Source organism: Camarhynchus parvulus, chromosome 20 (genome assembly GCF_901933205.1).
Source record: "Camarhynchus parvulus chromosome 20, STF_HiC, whole genome shotgun sequence".
Classification (NCBI taxonomy): domain Eukaryota; kingdom Metazoa; phylum Chordata; class Aves; order Passeriformes; family Thraupidae; genus Camarhynchus; species Camarhynchus parvulus.
The window spans coordinates 3035550-3060856 of NC_044590.1; the positions used below are offsets into that span (position 1 = coordinate 3035550).

The 25307-nt window shown below is 39.2% G+C and overlaps 1 protein-coding gene across 2 annotated transcripts; it reads left to right on the forward strand.

Moving 5' to 3' along the window:
• The first annotated feature begins 19998 nt into the window (after positions 1–19998).
• Positions 19999–24094, forward strand: C20H20orf85 (chromosome 20 C20orf85 homolog). Of its 2 annotated transcripts, none has more exons than XM_030963406.1 (4): positions 19999–20139; positions 20875–20956; positions 21692–21790; positions 23617–24094. In XM_030963406.1, exons 1-4 carry the CDS (start codon positions 20081–20083, stop codon positions 23746–23748), a joined length of 372 nt encoding a protein of 123 aa, XP_030819266.1. In that variant the 5' UTR covers positions 19999–20080; the 3' UTR covers positions 23749–24094. The 2 variants fall into 2 exon arrangements, with proteins under 2 accessions (XP_030819266.1, XP_030819267.1); XM_030963407.1 differs by lacking the exon at positions 19999–20139 and adding an exon at positions 20218–20321.
• Positions 24095–25307: the final 1213 nt, after the last annotated feature.

The following is a 25307-nucleotide window of genomic DNA, read 5'->3' on the forward strand; positions in this document are numbered from 1 at the left end:
TGACCACAAATCTGAACTGAATAAGTTGTGCTTTTATTGGAAAGCTGATAAATTAAATAGAACTTTCAGACACTTGAGGCCTAAACACATGCAATTTAACTTCCAGCCATTAAGCAGATTTTTCTAGATAATGAAGGTGTAAAGAACAGGCCTAGACAATGCAACATTTGCTGAAGTCACATTCTTTACTTTAAGGAAGACATGTTTGCTGAGAACAATGCAGAAGTGTTCTGTAAGGAAGTATTTGTGCATTTTTGAACATCAGAAAACAGCCATGTCCAAAATAACTTTTTTTTTTGAATGCAGATGAAAATAGGTCATCCAGGAGCAGATGACTTACTGTCTTAGAATAAATTACAATTATATCTTCAATGGTAAAGTACAACCTTTGGGTCTGTCCTTCAGGAAACAGAACTCCCCATCTGATGGCAGCCCCCTACACAGCACAGGTGGGATATTACAGCTCCAGGACTTTAGATAAGATTCGAGGATTGTGGTTCCTCTTTGAATAGAGAATATCTTCATGTTAAAAAGTCAGGAGTTTTGCTTTTATTCCTATTATTTTAACATCCAGATGTTTATCTGTTGTTACTGCAAGATGGTATATTTACACACTTCCAGATTTATAAATATAATCCCTTTAAACACACAGTGATTGGTTAACACCTTGGTGTTTCTTCAGTAACTATTTTAGCTGCTTAAACTGAACACATTTCAGTAGCTCCTTCCTAGCAGTGCCCACAACAGACCCCAGCAGGATTTTAACACCCATCCCTCTAGAGCATTCTGCTGATATGCTCAAAATATAAGTGTAAACTAGCAGGCATCTGCTAAGCTACTAGGGAAGTATCCAGTAAGTAAATAAATGCATCTGGGTTGCAGCCACTGAGATTTATAGCACTTTTCCCCGATTTCCTTTTTCACACTACGGTAAATACAGTAATGGTGCTGGCTAATAAACAGCCATAAATCTGCCTTCCTGTGTTTATGATGTTTGCTGATTGAAAAGTAATGCTGTGAAACTGATGAAGTCAGGGACTATGAATGCAGGAAGGCTTTGGGTGCTGGGGGGAACATGTTTTTAGTACATTTGAAACAGTCCATTTTGCAAGAGGTCTCCACTCCCACATCAATAAGTTGGGGTTTTCTCATAACCTTCACCCCCTCTATTTTCCACATGTTATAAACTAGACTTTTATTCCTAATAAATTCAACAGATCCAGTGCAGATGTAGAATAGAAGAGGAGGTCTGGAGTTTTGTGAACATGGCTTCTCATCAGCAACTTAATTCAGTTCCCATGAAGTCGTTGGAAAAATTCCTGGAGACTTCCATGAGAGCTGAATTGGGCTTCTGTTACTTCCTTCCTTCCACACTGTTTCTTTTATCCCCCTCTTCCATCCTTGAGGGCAGTTTGGGAGCAGTGGTATAGAACACACAGCTGTTCTTCCAACTCAGTTAATGGAGCCCTGCACCAAACTTCTCAAAGTGCAGCAAATGTTGGCTGCAGGATCTCTGATTCTGTCAGCATCTCACATTCTGCTGACCCTGATGGGGCTGTCCAAAAAAGTCAGACATTTCTTTTTAAGTAATGACACTAATGAGAAAAGTGACAGTGGGGGGGTTTTCTCAGACATTTGTAGGTGTTAGTTTGAGAACTAAATCAGAAGCAAACAGAAAAGGTGACTTAATTAGATGATTTTATCTTTAGAAACTCTGGAAACAACTTATTTTATCAACTAAAGACTTGGCACTTCTGTATGTTGGAAGTGCTATACACTTGTGAAAGGTAGCTCAAATATTAATTAAATCAGTTTGCAGATGTCAAATCTGTGAGATGTCAAGTGATAGCTACAGGGAATTAACTGTGGTTATATTTAAAAAGAGAGGAAATATTTTCCTTTCTACCAATGAGAAGATAGACACTGATGGCATTGAGCAACAGAACTGGTAACTTTGCAATCCACCTCCTCTTGCCCATGTAGCCTCTCTTCTCCTGGCAGATGTGCTAATTTCAGCGAAGTTTAAAGTGAATTCCTTCAAAGAAAACAGTTAAGACAGGCCTAGCTATGCTGACCTGTAAAAGGTCTCTCAAGAGGAAGCATAATTTCATTTTAACAACCTTTATCCCCTCCAGCAGTTACAGCTACCAACGCCACAGACTGATATAAAATCCCCAGGGCCACAGGAACCTCAATACAAAGGAGGAGGTGAGACTTTATGACTGACTGAACAAGAAATCCCACTATTTTCCTTCCACAAGAGCCCATGCAAGAGTCTTCCTCATCCCCTCACAGTGAAATCTGCACTACTGCCAAAGGGGGAAACTCTCAAATTCTCCCTTGCTACACAGGGAGAATTCCCTCAGGAATTGCAATGGACACTCTCCTTCCCAGCTATTATTGACTCCTCAGAACTGCACAAGCCAGGACAGGCGAACTCTCAGGAACTCATCAGAGTTCACAGACTGGGGGTAACACCCATTTTTATTCCTGTTTTTGATACACACAAAATGCACAGAGCAAGCAGTTTTAGGACTGACGCAGGTGGGAAAAAAACCTTTTTGAACAGGAGAATATTTTACTTTCTGTAACCAAACTATATTTTGCTCAATAATATTTGAAATTGGAGTTAAACTGTACACCAGGACTAGCATCATTTTAATAGATATTTTGCAGTAGGAGAATTGAAAACTCTCAATTTCAAATGCAAAAGAAAAAAACAAACCCTGTGCAGCTCTAACGCCGAAAGGTCACTGCTTATCTTGCTTTATCCCTGCTATGCCCAGTTTATAATTTTTTTGCCATATATGAATCTCCGGACCCATTTTTATTAGTGCTAAAATAGACTGTTCTCCCACTGTCACACCATCTGTCTTTTCCTCCTGCCTGCCAGTATACAGAACATCTAGGAGTTGTTCTGAAAGGAGAAAAATGGGAAAGAAAGAAAACTGTATTGTTTTGGTCACACACTCTGCTGGTGACAGCCTGTTTCCAGCAGCGACTGTCTCCACAGAGGGACACATTCAGCCTTCGCCAGCCTGTGACACACACTGAGTTTAAAAAAAAACTAACAAAAACGCAAAACAAAACCCTCACTGGTCTGAAATGAGGAGAAATGAGATTTGCTTTCTGCTCTCCCACTGTGTGATTCCAGAGAAGGGCAACTCCTCCCAGTATCAGCACTGCCCTGTTAACATTTCAGGTTCTGTCTCGGAAATTTGTCCTGACAAATTTCTGATTCAGACTGAGCCTGAATCAGCACCAACAAGACCTGTTCACAGCACACACCAGGAATGGGATTTTCAGAAAGTGACAGCAAACACAATATGGGCTGTTGCTGCCTTTTTAGAATTGACTTTGACTTTAAATGTAAAAACTTTTGGGGGGACTTTTTGATAGAGGTATCAAATTCATTTTTTCCCCACATAACAGCTCTTTGTATGACTGGCAATCCAGCAGACTGCATGCTCCACTTCTACTCAAGACAAGCCAGAAATGAAAAAGTACTGAGTGGCACAAGTGGGGCAACAGGCTGTTATTACAAGGAGTGGCCTCACAGATAATTTTACACCTGCCTGACACAGCAGTCACATCTCATGAAACAAGCTGGATCACTCACATTGTGTTATGTATTAGAAATAGCTGCAGACATTTTTCCAAGAGGAGCACATGGAATCAATGGTCTGTCAGCAGAAAAAGAAAAAGGTAGAGTGAGAATGCATCATTCAGAACAGATTATCAGGCTGACCATCACCCAAGTCCTGTGAGGTTGTACCAGGAGAGTGAGAAGGACTGAGAAGCACAAGATTCCTGTCAGTGTTCGGTCTCTGTCTACTGCTTTTAATACATTAAACTCGCACCTCAAGAGAACAGTCAGACCTGATTAGTTCCTGGGTTGGGGAATGAACAGTCACCTCTCTGTTTTGACCATAGGATATTTCAAAAGCAATAAAAGAGTGGGTCATGACAAAGAATGAGGGATAAAATAGATTCAGAAATACAAAAGCCCAGAAAGTTCTGGAAGCCATATTTTCCACTTGTTTGCATGCATGAGCAATTAATAACAAAATTTAGTTTCACAGAAATAAATCCCAGCACTGTATGAGCCTGTTCCAGTAAGTGACAGCACTTCAGAGCTCAGATTGAGAGGCTGGTTAGACAAAATAGAGAGGGACAGCTTTGGAACTGGGGAGCTTCCATTTCCTTTCCATCCACTACCACAGCAACACAGCTTCATAGTCTAACAGCTCTTGCAGCATCCTGGCTTTTTCCTTTGGGCTAAAAATGAATTGGCATTGAAGCCATTTGATTTTTCAAACTTTTAAGATTTTTCATGGGAAAATAGCACCATCTGTAGGAAAAAAATTGGACCAAATTTGATTAAAATGTGTGTCTATTTTCAAGCCATTAAGCAAAAGTTAGGACTTTCTAAGAATAAATACATTCTTTAACAAAATTGGACCACATTTTATCCTCAGAGGAAGCCAAATGGACTTTTGCTGGTCTTGTGAAGGAAGGACAGCGCCATTCCCATCCCATGATAAGAAAAAAGGTGCTATGACAAGAAATTTTCTACTTTAATCCCCTCTAACACTGTTCAAAAGGACAAACATCAATAGCCTACAAACCCCAAGCTCTTCCTCAAATACCACCATAACTGCAAAGTTATATCAGGCTATTGTTAGAAATATTTTTTAGTTATTGACAAGGAAAAACAATCAGCCTTTTCAGTAAAGTTCCCTGACTGTTGGCCAATTCTCTTTCTAACATATGCATCTTTTATCCTAAAGCACACATATGTACTAGAGAATCTGGCTGCCTGGTGTGAATGAGTAACACATTCAACAAGAGAAGGAGCTCCATAAAGATATAACAGACTTCTAGTTGCATGTTCCTATTTAATGAGAAGACGAACATTATCTCAATTGACATGACACTAAGAGTGGTAGTAACTATCCTGTGAGCCATTTCCTCTCTAAAGAGAATCAAAAAGCTCCCATTGCTAAATACTCCCTAGAAAGAAAAATAATTTCTCTGGACTGAGTCCTACTTACCCTCACCTTGCTGGGAAACACTGCAAAATAATTTAAATAATTTAAAAACTTAGTTTAAAATACAAGGAAAGTCTACAGGCTTTGGAAACATTCATAGTTTATCTCACAGTGCTTGAAATGTTTATATAGACTGTACCTTATTTCCTAGCATGAATGTCATTGGATTCTTTGAAAGCCTTTAAGATGTATCATGACATTTGTTGCTTTTAAAGGTAGCATTTCAATTAGCCTAATGATGGTTTCCTAGGAGAACTGAAGATCCACTTAAAAACACTGCACAGATCAGAAAAGCAAATGTGTGCATGTAGACGTGCTTATGTCTGTCTTCATCAGATAGTCAGAACAGTGTTGTTACTTGCCTGTGGACCTTTCTCTTCTTAATTTAGCCTTCACATTTCACTCCAGTTTCTATAGTGACCTTTATTTCTTAGTGACAGTTGAACTATGCCTGAATGCAAAATATAAGAGCCATCCTTGTCCACATTGCCTATGAAAATCCTTAGGGATCTTTCATAATAGCTGCACCACAGCTGCACAAACTGATAATTCAAGAGATATTCCACTTGGCATGGAACTGATAGTTGCATCAGATAACATTACTAATGCCATTTTATTTGTCCAGCCTTGAGGTGAGATGTGGAAGAGCAGAGTGTTAACAAAACCCCAGCAGCAGCTTATTCCAGGAGCACAGCTGTTCCACAGGATAACAGAAAAGCGTGGCCCTGCTGAACCCAGCCCAGCCCAGGATGGGCAAAGGGTTCACAGGAACAAAGCACAGCTCTTTCCAGAACTACATCAACGTCTCCCTGGGAAGTCTCAGGGGCATTTAAAATCAATCTCTCACCACTGCTGGTTTGGAAGCTACAGAACAAGATGTGAGGAGTCAAAGAAACCTCTAAGTTCAGCTCCTCCCAAGAGCCAGCTGAGGGCTCATCACACATGAAATGCCATCCCACTCCTTTTGGGAGCATTGCTTTCTGCAGTTCATAAGAAAAGTTTATATGATCAGTTGAGGAGGGGGCACTCAAAAAGCATCAGCAGCTGCAAAATCAAGTCTTGAATGAACTGAAAAGCTTCAAGACATCACTGATGCCAGGTGGCATTAGCCTGCAGTGGGATCTGGGCATAAAAATAAGATACATGCTGTTCTCATCAATGAAGCACACCGAGCTTGTACTTAGTAAAAATTGCAAATTTGTTTGAACAGCCCAGGAGAGATTAATCAAAGACTGATTTGTTGCAATCTGCCATTTCCTCACTTGTCTTACATATGTGGCTTTGAAGCTGGAGAGTGACTTTGAATCTCTGAAGTTATTTTCCATTTTCTGACATAACACCACCAGCTGTTGCTGCCTTCTCGGATAACCCAGCCCAGGTAAATTCACCCATATGGAGAGAGCTGGCTAAAGGGAGCCTCCACTGCAGTTACATACTCATTCAAGAGCACACAGACACATTCTGCAGGGTATTCTACTCCAGGCTAAATTTAATTTAAGCTCTTTCTGAATCTGAAAACCCTAAACAAAACAGTGAGATTTTCTTAACGTCTTCCATGTATGCAGAAGTCATGATGTTTAACATGCTCAGGTTAAAATGTTTCAATAAAGCAACATTTGTTTATTTTACTCAATATGGTTTTAGGACCTGATTTGGATTTGCAAATTGAATTTGGTCCATCACCACAAAGCAAATTTCATCAAAGTGAGAAGTTTGTTCTCACTGTTTTCCATTCTTCTCGTGCTTATTATTTGCAGCACCCTGAGATCTGAACAAATTGGGCTTCATCAGAAAACTTCCACTTTGCAGAGCAGCTTTTCTGCCCCCCTCAGGGAAAACTAATGTGAAAATGTGTTTTCCTCCAACTTTTTCCTGTGCAGAAAAGTTAGATTTGAGCCTCCACACCAAAATGTGATGAGTAGGAATGGAATAAATGGGTCAGGTTTCAAGAGATGTCTAGCTGCAGTGATATTTGAGGCTCAGGAATGTAACCTGGCAGACAAGCTGTCATGGGAAAAACGTAGAAGATCTCAGCATATTAAGCAAAAGTCTTACCATAACTCTTCCTGCAGCCTTCCCTTGCCTCACCTGCAGCTAACAAAACATAGTGAATTATAATAACCTCAGCAGTTTCATGAGTGTAATTAAACCTCCAAATTATGTCACAAACCCAGAGTAAAAAGACTTCTAAATTCTGCAGAGCTTTGTGCAAGTATGTGACATAAGCAAATTTCAAGGCCTTAAGGGTTTGTGCTGAGTCTGAAATTCATGCATGCAAGCCTTTCGTGCAGAATCAGATGAACACTTCACTTCTCCACTTGCACTTTATTCTGAGCCTGGGTCCACTAGAAGCTACAAACGATAACAAAATTTGGGGGTGAGAAGTGATACAAAGGACTGAATTTACATAACACAGGAACTGAAGGCAACATTTGCATGAGCCCCTGCAAAGCCCAAATGCCAAACAGTCAGCATGTGCTGAGAAACACAAAATATTAATGACACTATGACAAAGCTCATACATTACAGCTCAGGAACAGGACTCCTACTGCTCATGTTGTATTTGATTTTTAAAAAGTAAGAGCATGCACCACAGATGTTGGGATTTCTGCAGCTCTGATTTGACTTGGAAAGCCATGATACAAACTGGGTAAGTGAATTCTCCAAGAGTGACTGTCCCACAGAGACATTTTCATCTTTCAAGACCTATCACACTTCATGGGATTACACTGTGTAATGTAACAACATGATGTGTCTGAATACAAATCACTGTCTTCCTGCTGAACATGTAAAGAAATAGAAAACAGACCTTGCCTTCCTTTCTCTTTGGTACATATTCTGAGAGAAAATTTTAAGACAGTGTCTGAAGTCAAAGGAGTGACAAAACTTCTCTGCCAGCATCCAAATCACCAAGGATACAAATGTTTCATTTGTCTCTCTGTTCAAACAAGGTGGGCTGTTTTCATTTATTAATGCCAGCAGAGATCTCTTTCCCTGCAACACTCTCACATGGCTCATCAGATGCATGCTCTACTTCAAAAACTCTCTTCTGATGTTTAATACTGATGTCTCTGCAGACAGCTCTCATTGCATCAATTAGGAAAGGAACAACAAAGCATCTCTCAAATTACAGTATAAGGAGTCTTAATGTATATTAAAGGTAGTCTTGTGTAATGAGCCAGTGTAAATGTAAACTGAGTCCCTGGAATAGCAGAAAACAGCAGACCAAAAGGAGAGTGCATAGAACTGGAGACAATCACAGGAATTAACAGCATGGTCCCATGCCAGTGTGCCCAGGGGAAGCAGAGTTGGAAGGCTGCGCAATCAATGTGCTCTCAGCACTACAACCTCCAGTACTTCCAGCTGCACAAAAAAAGAGCTCAATCATCTCTGAAAACTGAATGCCATCTTACCTCAGATCTGTTACTCTTGCATACTTAACTTGTGATTTATATCTTGCCCTTGATTACCATCTTCTTGACAGCAGTGGACAACTCCCTGCTCTCCTATTAAAAAAAAAAAAAAACAAAAACAAAAAACTGAAAAACAATCATGTTTCACTGAATAAACCTTCCTCCAACTTCTACAGTTGCAGATGAGAGGACAAGCTTATTTGAGTCCAGATAATCTTCCAAACTAAAAGTATTAACAAAATTTCAATATATCGTATTCTTCCTTCAGTCCACAATACCCTTGCAAGCAATCACTTATTCCCTATAGATTACACCAAGCAACTCTATGTGGATATGAAGCCAAACCTCTAATCTCTGCCGTCCTTCCAAGCCTCTCTTTGAAAGGTCATCAGCCTAAAATTTGTTATATGGCTTCATCCCAGCCTCTTATGAAAGCTTAATCTCTTAACTGAGCTGCTTGGCTTTCCCCCCTCTACTCAGTTTTCCTGTTTCAAACAAGGACAAGAAAATAACTTGATTTATGCCCACAAAAAGTCACCCAAGAGGCTTCTTATTGTCATTTTAGGGATAAGCAACCAGTGTGCAGGGTCTAGATGTAACTGGGCTGCAGTTCCTGACTGCTTCACAAGAAAATACAACAAATACTACCTTTTCAAAAAGCAATGTACAGTCAAACTGACTTTATTTGCTCTGGCCCAGTTTGTAAAGGCCACAACCAGCCTTTAGGAACACCAGTAATTATGCCAGTGATTTATTTTACACAGTGGGAACAGGATTAAAGGCATTCAAACAAAATTACAAAAACAACTGCCACAGAGAAAGTCTTTAAATTCTGATTTTTTACACCAACCACTGCTTTAAAAAATCACCACTCTTCACCATCTGATACCACATAGAACATTAAGATTCTGTTACTATTACTGTGCTGAAGTATTTTCTTCCAAGGAAAAAGATACTGGTTGCAGAGACAATTTTTGGAAAAACCCCAAATCAGGAGGAGCAGAACATGCCACTTTCATGATCATCTATGATATTTTTCCAGCTCTCTGACCTTCATTAAAAAATTTCCTACCCAGTCAAGTGATTAAAGTGATGAAAGGTCATTTAGCACTTTCTAGTCCTTAAAGGCATTCAGTCACACTTTGTGCTGCAGAGAGTGTTTGTCTTCTCTCAGTGTTTACTACCACGGAGATGGCAACCAGCAGTGTCATGATGGAAGAGTTGTTCATTTCTCTTACATCAGTTACACTTTAGTACTAAAAGCTTCTATTGGCTGACTCTTCTTTTGCTACATGATCACAGTGAAAGAGAAATCTTAATCAATAACTCAGGAAAGACTTCATGGATTGGGGCAGTCTGACACTCTTATTTTCCTCTTGGCACCATGTCTGAGCTGCCTTTGGGCACTTCCAGTCACAGGACCTGTGCTTTGATATATTTTTTGCAAATATTGATGCAAAACTAAGTTGATCTTGCATTGGTGTAAATTTTCAAAGTTATTCTCAGCAATAGTTTATTACTATAACTACCATGCCATTTAAAAGAAAACCTTGTTTTTTATTACTGAAAAAAATCAAAAGCATTTTCCAAATTACCTGGTTCACTCTGCCAAATTGGACAGCAAAACTATAAATAAATAATCTTAGAACGAGAGTAAGCTGCTGAGCTTACCTGGCTGCTGGAATAGGGAACTGCCAACATTGAGAGGGCTGGAAGGTTTATTTGTTATTGATTATTACTATTATACATTAACACCCAAATGTCCCCTCTGTCCCCTTATAATTCCTCAAGTTTTAGGTTTTGCAAAACAGAGATCAACACAGAATTCCTCTCCCGCTTACCTAAGAAGGTATCAGGTAAATGACAGAAGTAAGGAAATACTGCTATATCCTCTCTCTAGAACAGAAATGAAACCTTAAATAATTTAACCAGAATAACACAGCAATTATTCTAAGCTCCAAGGAGATCTCAGCTTCCCTGAAGCTGATCCACAGGATCCAGACCCATAATCTAGGTGCAAGACAACTCTTCCACTCAAAACACAAATCAGTCATTATTTCCAGGTAAACTTAGATGGCAAACAGAGCACTCTTCTCTCTGGACATGTCCTTCCCAGATTACAAAGAACTGCAGTTTTAGACACTAAATGAAACCTAATTCTATCATGAATTTGAAACTGAGGACAGGAAGAAAATTGATCTAGAATGCTTTTTTCCTTTTTTCTTTAAGGAATTTTACTACTTTTTATATTTTAATTGTTGACTCACAAATTACTTTAAAGCTTATGTAACCATTTTTTTAAAAATCCTCTCACTGTAGACTATATGTGGGGCATAAACTTATTCACTTTAAACTTGGCTTGGTCAAGCCATCATTTTAATGGTTTGTGAAAGAAAAATAAATGAGGTTTATAAGATCATGGAAGCTGGTAGTTACATGTGCATACTGGTAGTTACATCTTTTTCCACACAAATTGTTCTATTCCTTGGGGAAAAAAATTAATCAACAGATTACTGGGAAAAAAAAAATACTGAATCCATGCTTGAGTACAAACAGTTTCCTAACAACAACCGCCACAGACATATGCGCACGTACTCTGGTACAAAATTGTGATCTCCCAAAAGTTTCTTAAAATTGGCAACACTGCCTCTCCTTATCCAGGACACACTTATAAATTCCAAATCAGATAACTTAGGGCTCAGATGCAGCACCTGTGTTCTAAGCAGTTTTAAATTTCATCTTTCTTAGACCAGACACTAAATTTATATGATCTATACTCAGCTTGCACGATGTGTTTGATGCTTTTATATAAGAACATCCTTCAATAATGGAGAAATTCTTTTCTCTTAAAGATGGAATTCATCTCAGTAAAAAGCTACAGTTGAATGAATAAAGTACCCTACCTATCAGTGTCCAAAATAAAATAAGGAATTAAAAGCTAATAAAAACTCCTGAACTGGCAACAGCCTCGCAATTTGGTATTTGTTGGAGAGGCAAAATGTACCTGACATTCCAAAGATTCCTAAAATAATCACCCATGATTAACAGTGCTGGGACAAGCACACAAGGAAGAAACAGTCAGTAGGACACAAACAGCACCATGTCCATTCATAACAGGGTTCAGTGTGTTGAGAGAAGGTTTGGGCTTGAAATGAAGGCTCATGGTGGATGTATTCTGACATACAGCAAAGCATGTACAAAAAAACTCTGGAATCATCCAATTTCTTAACTGGCTTGAATCCTGAAGAATGTAAGTAATTTCCACTGCTGCATTTCAAGGCAATTTCCCTTAACACAGACTTCACCTTATAGTTTTCTAGAAGATTATCTTAAAATAAAATGCAGAATTTTAAAAAGAAAAATAGCTACCAGAAAATTTGAAAGGAAGGAAAGAACTCATACAGAGTAGGGCATTTTCATGTTTTCGGATATTTCCATCCTTTTCTATTTGTTGGCTGATTTGAGCTGCAACATTAAACACTTTGGCAGAAGAGAACAGAGAAAACAGCACCTCTCTCATTATTGCTGCCACCCCATGGACCTCACCTCACAAGCATGAAGAATCTCACCCAGATGAAGTTCTGTCACCATAACCAATGACAAAGAAGCCACATCACTCTCACAAATTAAATTTGGCTGGAAGAGTAGCTAAGAAGAACAGAGTGCCAAGCATATTTTTGTTTTGCTAAATGAAAGGACGTTCTATCATTTCAGCTAGAACCCATATGTCACTCATACCAAGGGATATCAGTAACACATTTCCTTCTGAAGAAAGAACACAATGAACCAATTAATCAAACCTTAAAATGAGGATGAAAATTATTACAGCCATTTGTTAAAATACAAAAGGGCATTAAGAAAATAAACAGCAATATCTGCTATGGTTAATGCAGTGATATTTTCAGTATCCCAGGCTTGCAGAAAATTGGCACCTCCTTTCTGGGACTTGAGTGCTTCTGAATGCAGGAGTTTCTTAGCACTCTTTCTGATTCACCAAAAATCAAGAGATAAATTTTCTCTCTATCTAACATGAATCAGGGATAAAACTATTGAAATAAATGTGTCTGATCCTGCACTGACTCAAGTCTTTTTCTAGAACTTTGTGAGGACATTTTGAAACCCTCCTATTTATGTACTTAGATGACAGGCAGCAGAAGTAGTGTTGAGCCCACCTAACTACGACTTCAAGCTATGAATTTATTTGAAGCTGGCAGCCTAAACTGTCATCAAGTGAAAGAGGCACCTCCAAGGGGTTGTGAATCCTATGATGGTTGATTGCCCAGAGTAAGAGTCTCATTATTAGACACATAAAACAGGCAAGGTAAGCTATAGAAAATGGCAGGAAATGGAGAAGCAGCCTCTATTAATAAGTTTACCTAATGTGTTTCACTAATTTAAGAGTCTCAAAGAGGTCCATGACATCAAGACTGGAGTTCTACAGAGATGGAAGGAGATGGAAGAGAGAAGACAACACAGCTGTACAACCACAGCTCTACCTCCTTCCCCATTTCACCAAGAAGTGCAGGTGGAGCATCTGTGAGGACTTTCAGTAGATTTTCCTGGAAACCCATAATGTGATAACATTGGCCCAGCAAATTCCACAGACAGAGATACATCCCTCATTTGAGCAGTGAGTAAATCCTAGCATGTGATATCTGGAAGGAACAAGAGATACACAAATAAGTGAAGCACATCACTGCAGTCATTTCTGATGTACAGCTCTATCACTAGACCTTTTTCTCCAGCAAAAACTAAAACTGAAACTCTGGAGCACTTAGAAAAGTTTTTCTGCCCTTTTCACTGTCATTTAAAATTTTTTCAATGACAGACTGAAAAGCTATGCTAGTTTCATTAACAATGAAATATGTTTCTCTTGAAATCTTTTTTCTCAGCAGTAGTAAAGTAAAACTGAAGTGAATCACAAAGCATGGTGCTGTTCAAGCAAGTCCTAGACAGTTCACAGCCCAGAGCAGATAATTTCATTTTATCACATCACTTTTGTTGACAGAGTGAGAATGAATGACCCTTCCACAAGCAAGAGCACTTCTCCCTAGTGTTAGTGCCAGCAACTGGGCAGCTCACAGGAGTACTGCCCTGGCTCTTGGACAAGGCTTTCCTCAGGAGGAGGACTTTCTCACAGAGACACCCTTTAGCTCACCCCTGTGAACTGGTGAGGCATTTCAGACTCAATGAATGGGTCAGGCTAGAAAGGACCACACTTGGTCATCTGCTCCTGCTTCTGCAGTGTTGTCCCAGAGCTCAGTGCAAATAACCAAGAGACTTCAGGATTTTAGCAGAGAAAGGTGTTCCATCGGTTTCAGCAGAAAATCCAGGTGAGTGCTAAGGATTCCAGTCCAAAAGAAAGTCAAATTAAAGCCCTCATTCCAAACAGTTAAGCATCTGCATTGACTGCTTGAATGAACAGTACAAGCGACTAAATGAGATTGCTAAATCTAAAGTTATAAATGAGCAGAACCTTTGCAAGAACTAACCCCCAACAAACTAAAATTATCAAATTGGAAAAGCAACACTCAATTTCAATTACACAGGACAAAGCACTGGTGGCTATTGGTCTCCTTATTTAAATGGTGTTTGTTTAAAGCCATTAATTAATAGAACCCTGAGATCACACATAATGTTGCCTGGGTAGAATTTCTGTTTCCACACCATATACACATTAAATTCAAAGTGAAAGGCTTAAAAGCTTAATGCAGTAAAGACAGAAAATATGAAACTTTTCAAATCCTCATTTCTGTGGCCTTTTGCTCACCCCAGTCTCCTATCACTTTTTTTTTCCTTAAAAGACATTATGTGTTAGGAGAGCAAAGCAGCCTGGGGAGGTGATATTTTACCATTGTCTGTGCCATTAATGCAGTTAAAAAATCCTCAGACTGGAAAAATCAGACAGATGCATCTTCCAGGTTCACATGTGCCAACTCCATCTGTTAAATCATTAAAACACAGGCTTGGCAGATTCTGGAGAAAAACACATTTGTTTTCACTATAAAGAGGAAGAGTAAACTTTCTTTCTGTTCTTACCACTCCCCCCTCCCCCATAATTACTTTAATGTGAAAGTCTGCATGAGTGGGTACTATCTAAGATGCCACTGAAAGAGGTTTTGATTGAATTGGGATGTGTATGTGACAAATTATATGTCATAATCCAGGTTAGTCAAAGCACTATTAAACCAAGGTCTATAGATACATTAAGGTGCTTAATCATTTACCATTTATTGCATATATCATGTTACACCACCTATTTAAACACTGATTTTCCTTACAGCAATGAACCTGTTCAGGTTAGTTTTAAAGATGCAGTTTACATAAGGAGCAGCAAATCTGATCAAAGAAAGCTACCAAACCTTGAATGAAGAAATTAATAACAATAAACCTTTTTTCCAAATCTATAATGAAAAAATATTTTCTACCTTCAGCATAAAGAAAAGCAACAAGATCCTAACCTACATTTAATAAATACTAACAGCCTATATGTTTCCAATATCAATACTACTGATACTAGGAAAAGAGATTTATGCTGTTTCCTACTACAGCACTGTACAACCATTTTCACTATGGCAACATTACCTATAGTGCATACATCAAAAAATTGAGCATTTTGAGTGCAACTAAGTATAAAATAGGATGAACCTAGACACGAGTATGACAGTGTGAATAATTTAAACCCCAAGACCTCCCATAGCTGCTATTAAAACAACAGATTGCTGCTGAATGCATTTCTTTCTTTGTATTCTACAACAGAATGGAATTTCATTCTCCATGCTTGTTACTTTAAGTAAAAGGTATCCTATTTAAAGCAAATGTCTGGATTTTTTGTCTTTTTTGTGTTTGCTTACAGTTTTGCAGCTATTTTCAACTATCATCTAAACAGAGATTTTCTCTGTACTGTTCAATAGCAGAGTACAGAAATTAGAAGCTATCAGAGCTACCTTTGCAAAATAAATACATTTTCATAAAGGACATTCCATTGCAGTACCCTGAAGTTTCACTGAGTCATCATCCCTGCCATTCTGTGCAGCAGGGCTCATAAAATAGACTGGAAACTGATATCCCACTTTGTGTTATGTAACTGCAACCTTTCCTTCCGCCAAAGTACCCACTAAGGGGCTGTAGGAGCTGCTTCTTTCCCAAGAAGAGGTTGAAACATTTCTTTGACTGGAAATTTGTTGTCATCTTGTTGCAAAGCTCCCATATCTTCTCAGTGATTTCTCACGGACAGCTCCGTGCAGCACTGACTTCGACTTCTTCACTGCACAGCCAACAACCGCCAACCCCATCTCTCTTCACAGCACAACCAGCCAACCCACTTTTTGTAGCACTCTTCTTACTGGACACAGCTGTGGCCTATTAAGGGCAGGCCTGTTCCTAATATTTGGTGATCAGTACAGCTACAACTCTTCAGGTGTGAGATTACTTTCTGCACTGTCTTTATTTTCTTACATTCTATCCCCCCACAGAAATTCTCCTGCTTTTGGTCATGGATGGACTGCACCCTCATGTTTCACCCTCCTCCTCTTCCAAACAACTTCTGAAAAACCTGATGGGACTCATTCCAAACAGCTCTATCTGCACAGAACTGATGGTGCACTCTGTACTCCACTCCCAACTATTATGCAGTCCTAGAAGTGTTCTTAGAACCTGGGAAAATTGCAGAACCATTGCTTTGAGTCATCCAACACTTTCCCAAATGTCCTCTTTCACGTTACCTACGCACCACTCCCATATGGCTGGGGTCTCTCCAGGGAACTGGCTACAGCTTCTCCACTGGAGATCAACTTCAGATTTAGTGCAACAGAAAATTTTTCCTCCAATATTGAGCAACATAATTTTTACAATCTTATAATTTTTATAGTACAATCATAATTTCAGAGCTGTTCTCAGGCAAAACTAAGCAAGCAGAGTACAACATGAGTGCACCAAAGAGAAGAAAGAAAATACAAGCATATCACAGAGCACAAAACAGAAAGGGTACTTGAAGTGCTTTCCAACAAAAAACTGTTATTACAAGTATGTACTTTCTTTCTAGCAAGTATTTTAATTTATATGCTCAGAGAATGAAGAGGAAAATGTATCCAAAAGAGACAATAACTTCATCGTGTGATGGCTACAAATAGAGAAATTTAAACTTATAACAAATACACTCTTAAATTAGAACACAATTAGATGCTAATATCCCTCCACTGCCTGCAATCACCCTCAAGGGAAGCAACATTGCATGAGACTAACAGAACATTCACTTGTTTTAAAATTTACAGGAGGCTCAAGAAAGTTTCACGTGCATTTTACCCCAGAAACAATGTGCTACTTATTCTTCCTAGCAATGATTTTTTACATAGCATTCTGGGATCAAAATGTAATTTTCAACAATAACATATTTTCTGACATTCTCTAAGGAAAAATTACTGGTTTCTTCCCTCTAAAAGGATTTTGAAGGAATAACATCTGTGTTGAGATTATTGTGAATATGTTAAACTGACAGCAAGTCTCTAAGGGGCACTGCTCATTAATGTTCTGTGCATAAAATTAAAACTTGAAATATATTTTCCAATCTTTTTTGAATCATTTAAGCAATTCTCATGCAAAGAAACTATTGTGCAGCAATCATATATTTGCAGAGTAGGCTATGAAAGCTATTAAAATGTCCCAGACCCCCTGCCTTTCAGGCAAAAGCAAAAAAGGAGACGCTTTCTGATTTCAAACATGAGCTGTATTGAAACAAAAAAATACTTTCAAAGACCATGAAGAGTTTGATTTCAGTTTATACAATGCAATAAAATTTAAAATTTTGTCTTTCTCCTTCATCTTTAATTCATACAGTGCCTAGGTAGTTCTCATAGCAGCAGGAGAGTTTTGTTAAGTGTTGCCCATTGGCATTTACAAGAAATTTCTCCAGTGGCTACAAGTGGTGGCCGTATTATTTATTATATAGCAGGGCAGGATTCTGCAAACTCCCTGCAACCACAGCTGGGGAGCTGTGCTCTGAGACAACTCAGGGGTTTTAATGCAGACTCCTTCTCCAGTAGGAAAGTGATAAAGGTCTCCATGTCCATAGAACAAATAATTTTGTTTGGAGGGCACGTATACTTCTTCCACCCAGTACAACAGAAATATAAATGTATCCATCAGGTTTACTGTAAAGCAGTCTCTCATGCAAATCTTTAGTTTGAATAAAAAAGAATGAATCTGCTCAAAATCAAATAAAATTCAAGGAATTATTGAATTTTTCAAGCACAGAAATCTGCATAAAGCTGTAGCTGTAAGTGCCATTTTATGGATAAAAAAAAGGAACATATTATCATTGAGAAAACAAACATGCCCTCACTGTTTCAGAAGCCACTGGATAATTACAGCCACAATAAGATGAGAGTTCTAAATTTTACCACAACATATAATGATTCTAACCAGGCTGTTGGATTACGTTCATAAATGGAAATTCAGGAACTTCAATTAACATGTTCTTGATGTGATAGACTTTAGCAGGGCTTTTTTAAATGAAACCAGTCTGTGTCAATGGGACTTCATTACTTAAATCACAGTAATCATAACAAGGCAGTCTCAGGCTGCCTACATCTGAAATATTATGTAAAAACATTACAAAAAGACACCGAAGTTATGCTCAAATACTCCTTTTTTAGACTTCCACACCTCACATCGCAAACTGCAGCAGCAAACACAAAACTGCCAGGACTAACTAATATTTTTTGGTAAACATTTTCAATGGAAAAGCCTAAGCACAGCTGCACATGGATCTATAAATGGATATATAAACACCTCAGCAGAGAGCGTCACTTTCAGAGGTTCTGACATTGCTGACGTGGAGGGGAAGACACCAGATTAGTGCAGCTGAAAGAAGATAACAAAGCTGCTCCTCAAATTTTAGATGTGAAGATGGCACCTTGAGAAACACAGAGAGCACAGACTGGTGCACCCCACTGCAGGTTTCCTTAGGGATATGTTCATTCCCCCTCCCTCACTGCTATGTGCCATCAGTGGAGGGCTTTTATTGCCCTTTTCCACCCCAAAAGCCCAGGCAGAGCCCTGCCAGCTCCTCTACAGAGCTGCCACACAGACACACACGGATCTACCCAGCCAGAGCCAAAGCACCACGGCAATGTTTGGGACTCACTGCTCACACGCTGAACTTGGAACACCACAAAGTTCTATTTCTACACTGTCAATATAAGAAGTTTCATCTCTCATTTCTTCTTGATAAATGCTGGTGCACTTTAAGCTCTGACACAGTAAACTACAGATTTGATTGTTTCATTAACAAATTATCATTTTCAAGGAAAGCATCAAAGCAATAAGAAAACTCCTGAGATAAATGTGACAAAGCAGCAGGAGTTAATTAAGTAGGACAATGAGTAAGCATTTATGGGTGTGATAGGAGACCCAGCTGATTTAATTGCGAGCCTAATTATCAATTAGAGAATCAAGAAATGGCGTGTAAGTGAAATATTCCATTTGTTGATACTTTAATGATTTTCAGAGACCCAGAAGAGCAGTATTAATTGCTATTTTAGAACTACAGAAGACATTTTTATTCTCCTCTTACTCAGACATTCTTAGTACTTCTAAAATAACTAAGAAATTTATATAGTCTTCTCGTACTCAAATATTTAAGTACTTTAGGTACTTTGGATTATTTTTTTAAGTCTAGTAATTAAACATTCAAATGCATTGCCTCTGAACCACTCAGCTGAAGTCAAAACCTTTCTGCATTTATTTTCTAATAAGGATAATAAGTGCCCAGTAGTGTGAGAGTCCCATTAACTATTTCCAGGGTGTTTACACAAGTCAAATTCCAGACAACACGAAAGAGATCGGGGAGCCATTTAAACCGAGGGCAAACAAAGAGCAAGCTGGCTCTGGATAGAACATTTGTAGGAATGTTTTATCCAGCAAATGCAAGAAATAAAAATTACAAAAAAAATTAATATATTGGAACACAACGAACCCTTCACAAGCTATAAGTATATTCTGGGTTCTCACACAGAAGCCATAAAGTATGTTGAGGTCTATCTCAGAACTTCTGACATAGGCATGTAGCTTGTAAGGGAAATTTACGAGAAAAAGAGACCCACAGACACCATATCACAGGATTGGTGTTGTTTCCCTATGAAATTATCAAAAAACAATTTTAAGTGTGTAGCAAGAGGAACCGAGAACAGGACAGCCGATTAAAAAGAAGCTTTTAACCACCTTCACCCAAATGTTTTTCCTTTCATTTAAAGACACCCCAAAAAAATTACTGAGCACTTCCCCTGGCCTCCTGAGGGGCCTCAAGAAAGCATGGATTGGGAATTTTTTACTTATTTTTCCCCTGAGAAACGGCTGTGACGCCACTAAGAGGTTCTAAAAGACAAGTGAAGGTAATCCTTCCCCCCAATGACTATATATGCACTTCCCAACATTAATTTATTACGCGTTTTGACCCGCCCCCTCATTACCTTAGGCCCGCCCCTCCGCCATCTTGTGCCGCCCACACGAGTTCCCGCCCCTTCCGCCCACCGGGACTCCCCGCCGCCATCTTGTGCCCGCCTGAGGGCCCTCGACAAAGCAGCGAGTGGGAATTTCTTCGGTTTTTCCCCTTGAGACATGGCTGTGGTGCCACGGGAGAGCTCCCAAAGGACGAGAGAAGGGGATCCTTCCCTTCGGTGGGTGTGTGGGCACCTCCCAACATTCCATGGAACATGTTCCCGCCCCTCCCGCCATCTTGTGCCCGCCCACACGAGTTCCCGCCGTTGCCCCGCAACGCCCGAGCGGCCGCGGCGGGGCTGAGGCGGCGCGGCCCCGACCCCATGGAGCCCATCAACTACATAGCCCAGGATAACAACTGGTAACAACAGCCCGCCCGGGCCGGCAGTACCGCTGCTCTGCTGCCGCTGCTGTCCTTCCCCTCCCGGCCCGCAGCTCCGCGCTGGAAGAGTTCTCTTGTGTGTTTAAAGAGCGTGTGCGCTGGGTGAAGCGTGCCTTGGTGTAAAGTCATTTAGATTTAGAGGTGGCTCCAGTGCACCCCTCCTGCCCCCACCGGCTGCGGGGTCCGGGCACCTCATCAACCAACACAGTAAATGAGAGTATATTTGAAAGCATCTTTGGTGCTTACTTTCTAACCTCCTCCGCTTCTTAACGTAATTTAAAAGCAGTGCAGTGTTCCCATGCAGTGTTCACTGTTTCACATACACCGTTTCAAACCTCTGGAAAGTATTTTCTCATTAGCTCAGAGTCAGATAATGATAATTTGTATATAAACGCACTGCTTTGAGATGGAAGTTCAAAGATTCCAGCTGAAGTGCTGTGCTTTGTGACATCGGTAGTTGGGGTTGGCGTGTTGGGAGTTTTTTTTAATGAAAGTTTTCAAAGTAATCTTAAATGTTTTGTATTGGTTTCAGGAAAAACCGTGTTGAAAATGAAAGAGATGCTGCAAAAAGATGGGCTGAGAAATGGGGATTTTTGAAAACACCTCTTGAAGAGGTAAAATTGAATGGCCTGTAATATGGCTTATCATACATAAAATACATAAAACACATGAAATCTACTTGAGCGCAAATTTATCTGGACACAAAATTATGAGAGCACAGAAGATCAGAAGTGTACTGAGTATGCTTTATTACGCTGACATCCAAGGTAGCAACTGCACTACTTTTGAAATGGTTCAAATATTCCATTTTCTTCTGAATAAAAGATGTCAAGTGGTAATTTATATGCTGTGCATATTCTGATAGATTTCTCTTGAGAAGCATGACTCCTAATAGTGCTAACAAGTACTAGATGCACACTGACAGGAAAATATTTCCCCTTTGTCTCTCCATATGGTATTTTAAAAATCTAGGGGAAAAGGTTCCAGCTAATTAAATTGTCAGTGGGGGAATCTACAACAAATGAAAATATTTGGAGTGATGTCTCTTCTCAGTGATGTTTAGATATTAGAATACAGTAGCACATGATGTTACATTTGGAATCACAGTATTTCACTGCTAAAGAACGGGATTGATACAGCCCCTCCATAGTTAAAAATGAAGTTTGCATGTCTTCTGAAACAAAAAAAAAAGTCCAGTCATTTCCAAAGCACTGAAATAAATAATCCTGCTTGAGGTGGAAAGAACAGGAAGTTCATCTGCAACAATGAGGGGAATGGTGTGGATTTCACATATTACAGTATATTTCCAAAGTTAAAGAGTCCAGTTTTTAAATATGTTTTGGTTTTAGTTGCTTGGACCTGAAAAGAAAGAAGCTGCAAAGCCCAAGCTACAGCTTCCAGATCACCTGCAGGTTCGACCTGTGACACCTGTGGAAAAATACATTAAGGTTAGAAAATTAGATTTGAAAATTGCAATACAGCAACATCTGTTTTAAGAAACCACACAAGCTCTGAAAACCAGTTGTTTTATAGAGGGGGGTCTTTAACTAAAGGTCAAAGTAAACTGCATTTGCAAGCCAAACTATGCTTTAAAAGCATTTGTTTAAGACAAGGAATTGCCCTTTGGTTATGGTTGTAATTTTTCTATCTTTATTTAAGAGTCTGCTTTTTGTCAGAGACAATACCACTGTCCTCTTCAGTACCACAAATTAATAAGAAGCCAGTTCTAATAAGCCAAGTCATAATTATTTTGTTTTCTATGATTTATATGTATATTCAGGGTCTTAAAGCTGTCAAATAGCTGGAGAGTAGAATGTGACTGATGGTTTAATTTATAAATACAGTGTGTCAGGATCACCAGTGAATAGGGTGAGTCCACAGGCAGCTAAAGCAGTGACATTGGGAGAGGAACTTACAGAAGGGGAAGCAGAATATGCTAATGAAAAGGAAGGTTAGTCCACTTAGAGAAGATTAGGGAAATAAAGGAGATTGGAAGTTCTTTCTTGCTGAACTAGCTTTCTTTCAAAGGATTCCAAGGGTGGGGAGATAAGGTATGGAAGTAGTAAAAGCTTTTATTGAGATTAAATTAAAATAAGAATTAAGAGCTAGTGCTGAGTGTGGCAAAGCAATGAAATGGCATCATTTCTGCCAGTGCTGCTCCTTGTTCCTCAGTTTTGTCCCACACCTCCAATGTCAGGCCAGTTGCAGTTCCAGTTGAGTCCCAGCCCCGTGGGGGTGTTGGTGCATTAACAAATCCTGCGGGTTTCAGCTGCTCCCCAAGTGTGCAGAGCCTGGTGCACAGTGGAACTGAGTTTCCATTTCACCTCAGAACTGGGAGGAAGAGAAGGGCTGGCTGTGATTTAGGTCACCTTTTACATATTCAGAGTGAAGTTTCATACATCCTTTTCAGAAGTGTCTTTCTGCACATTTACCTTGTGGTAACAGTCAAATCTGTTCTCTCTAGGTTAGACTAATAAAAGCTCCTGCAGTCCCCTCCCCCAGACCAAAAGTGGGACATGATTTCCTTCATTATCCTGCTCAGTGGGTGGCACTTTTGGCCATAAAAATTATCTTTTCTGAGGAACTGCTCCACCTAAATATCATAAACATTTTCTAATCTTGGCCAAAGAACAAAGTGAAGCAACTCTGGCAAGAGAACTGAAACATTGTTCTCTTGCTGTGTATTTCTGTGCTAAGTCCCCAGATGCTGAAATGATAGAACGTGCCCAATTGAGATGATTCAGCCAAAGTAAGCACAGCAGTCACTGAACAGAGTCTGTTGGCTTTTGTTTTGTTTCCTTTTTAGCTAGATTAGTTGCAGATTAACTTGCTGCTCACCCATCTTTTAGAGTAGAAGGAAGGTAGAATGAATAAGTAGTTCTTGATGTAAAAGCCAGCTTGGTCAGTAATATCTTCGGCATTTGGATTTAAAATTATTATTCCATAGCTGCATTGTTACCAAATATATTACAGCAAGGAGGAAACAGTATTTCTCCTGTTTACTGAAGTTAATTAGTTTTAAAGATGATGATGATGATTATCTTCTGCTTGAGCTTTTTCCATACATAATAATAATAATACAAAAATTCTAATAATGTTAAGCAATTAAAGCCCTTAGTATTGAACCAAACTTAGAAAAAAAAATTCCAACATACACTAGTAAACAATGACTTGACTGTTGATTTTAGAATACTACAGTACAAAAGGCAGTGTTGCAGAAACTTCAACCAAAAACCTTTTCATCATTCAGTTTTGCATGTTACTTTGATTTTAGGTGCTTCCATCTCCTCCAGTACCTAAAACGACCCAGGGATTTATTGGCTGGAGATCAGGTGTTCCAGCACTGGCTCTTGAGCACGATTATCAAGTCCAAAGCTGCAAAGGATCTGTCATTAGAATGAAGTGACCATGTGAGTCTTCTAAGTGACATTATGAAATAAAGAGGCACAAAGATTCATCTGCATTCCTAAGAAAATATCCTGGAGTGGACTGTTGTGCATTTCTATTCTTTCTAAAAATCCACAATCATTTTGGTAAAGTGTGAACATTTTCATTTTACTTCATTGAATCTATGGCATCCAGGCTAACTCTGCTTCAGAGCTTCTGCTTGTAACTTAGAAATAACAATGAATAGACTCAGATAAAGGTCACAGAGCACATACTATTTTTATTAGCACTAATAAGACCGTAATTTAAAAATATTAATTGGAAACTGGAATGACAATGCAAATTAAAATAATTATTTCACCATGAGAACCTATACTCATAAAATACTCATAAAATACACTGAGTTTTGTGTTGGTTATGCTTTGCAGGTATTTTGTGCTGTTACACACATAAGTGAGTGAGTAGTTCCTAGTACAGAAATAAAGTACACAAGGGCCACAGTGACCCAGAGTCACTTTGAAAAATCAGTTTTGGTATCAAAACAGGTCTTTTCCGTTAGTTGATCAGTATGCAAATGGATTACGAAGGATTTCTATGGCTTCAGTTGTGTGTATAGCAATATTTGCACCAACCAGGGAAGGATGCTCAGAGGCTGCAGGTGATTGCTCTGGAGTTACTGGGGCAGCTCCCTCAGTGCCCTGGGTTCACTCCTGCTCTTCACTGTGCACCTGAAGGTTTGCCAGGATTTCTGGGGACCCAGGAGGAGACTCATTGAGCTGCTGCAAATGTTTGCACGATGTAATTCTAACTGGCCAAGGTGTTCACACCAGAAGGTTGTTTAAGCAAAAAAGAGCCTCCAGGAAATCAACACAGGCAGCTCCCTCTAACTTCTTATCACTTACAGGGGAAAGGTTTTCCTCTTTAACCCTGCTGCAGGATCTCCTTTGTGTTCTGCAGCCATCAATATCTACTGCTTGAGTCAGCACTAAGTCCTTGGCTTTCACAGCAGTAAGGCAGCAGCCAGTGTTTGTTCTTCCCTTCTTCCCAAGAAATGACTCACAATGATCAACATCCCACCTTTTTTTTTTTTAACATCCATTTCCAAATGCCCACAAAATAATAATATTTTACTTTTTTCCATACTCTTTACAAATAATGGAGAAGTGAGTCATATCCTTTGGAAAGATTACCCAAGAAGGAGAACACATAGCAGAAGTAACTTCAGACACTTTATTTAAAAACCAGAATAAAGAATAACTTGGAATCAGACTCTGGAAATTGAAGTTAAATTGTAGTTTAGCTACTAACCATAACCTGTGTACACTGTTCTTTGGACAACCAAGATAATTGTAAGAACAATATTTAAATTCAGTGTGCTTTCTTGTCATTGCCAGGTTTGTATCTCTTGCTTATTTTAATCATGTGGTATGTGGTTCTTCAGTTTATTTTAAGATCATAAGATCTTATTCTTGCCTGATTTATATAAACAGGTATAATAATGATTGATATGGCATTTAGTAGCAATTAAATTACATTAATTCAGGCCAAATAAAAGGGGAATTCCACTGGCTTTTAAAG

What these genes read in the sequence shown, in the direction of transcription:
- C20H20orf85 (XM_030963406.1), top strand. Translation starts at nt 20,081, where the DNA reads ATGGCTGTGGTGCCACGGGAGAGCTCCCAAAGGACGAGAGAAGGGGAT. An exon ending in GAAGGGGATCCTTCCCTTCG is followed by an intron (nt 20,140 to 20,874) that starts GTGGGTGTGTGG and finishes TATTGGTTTCAG; the next exon opens with GAAAAACCGTGTTGAAAATG. An exon ending in TGAAAACACCTCTTGAAGAG is followed by an intron (nt 20,957 to 21,691) that starts GTAAAATTGAAT and finishes TTTTGGTTTTAG; the next exon opens with TTGCTTGGACCTGAAAAGAA.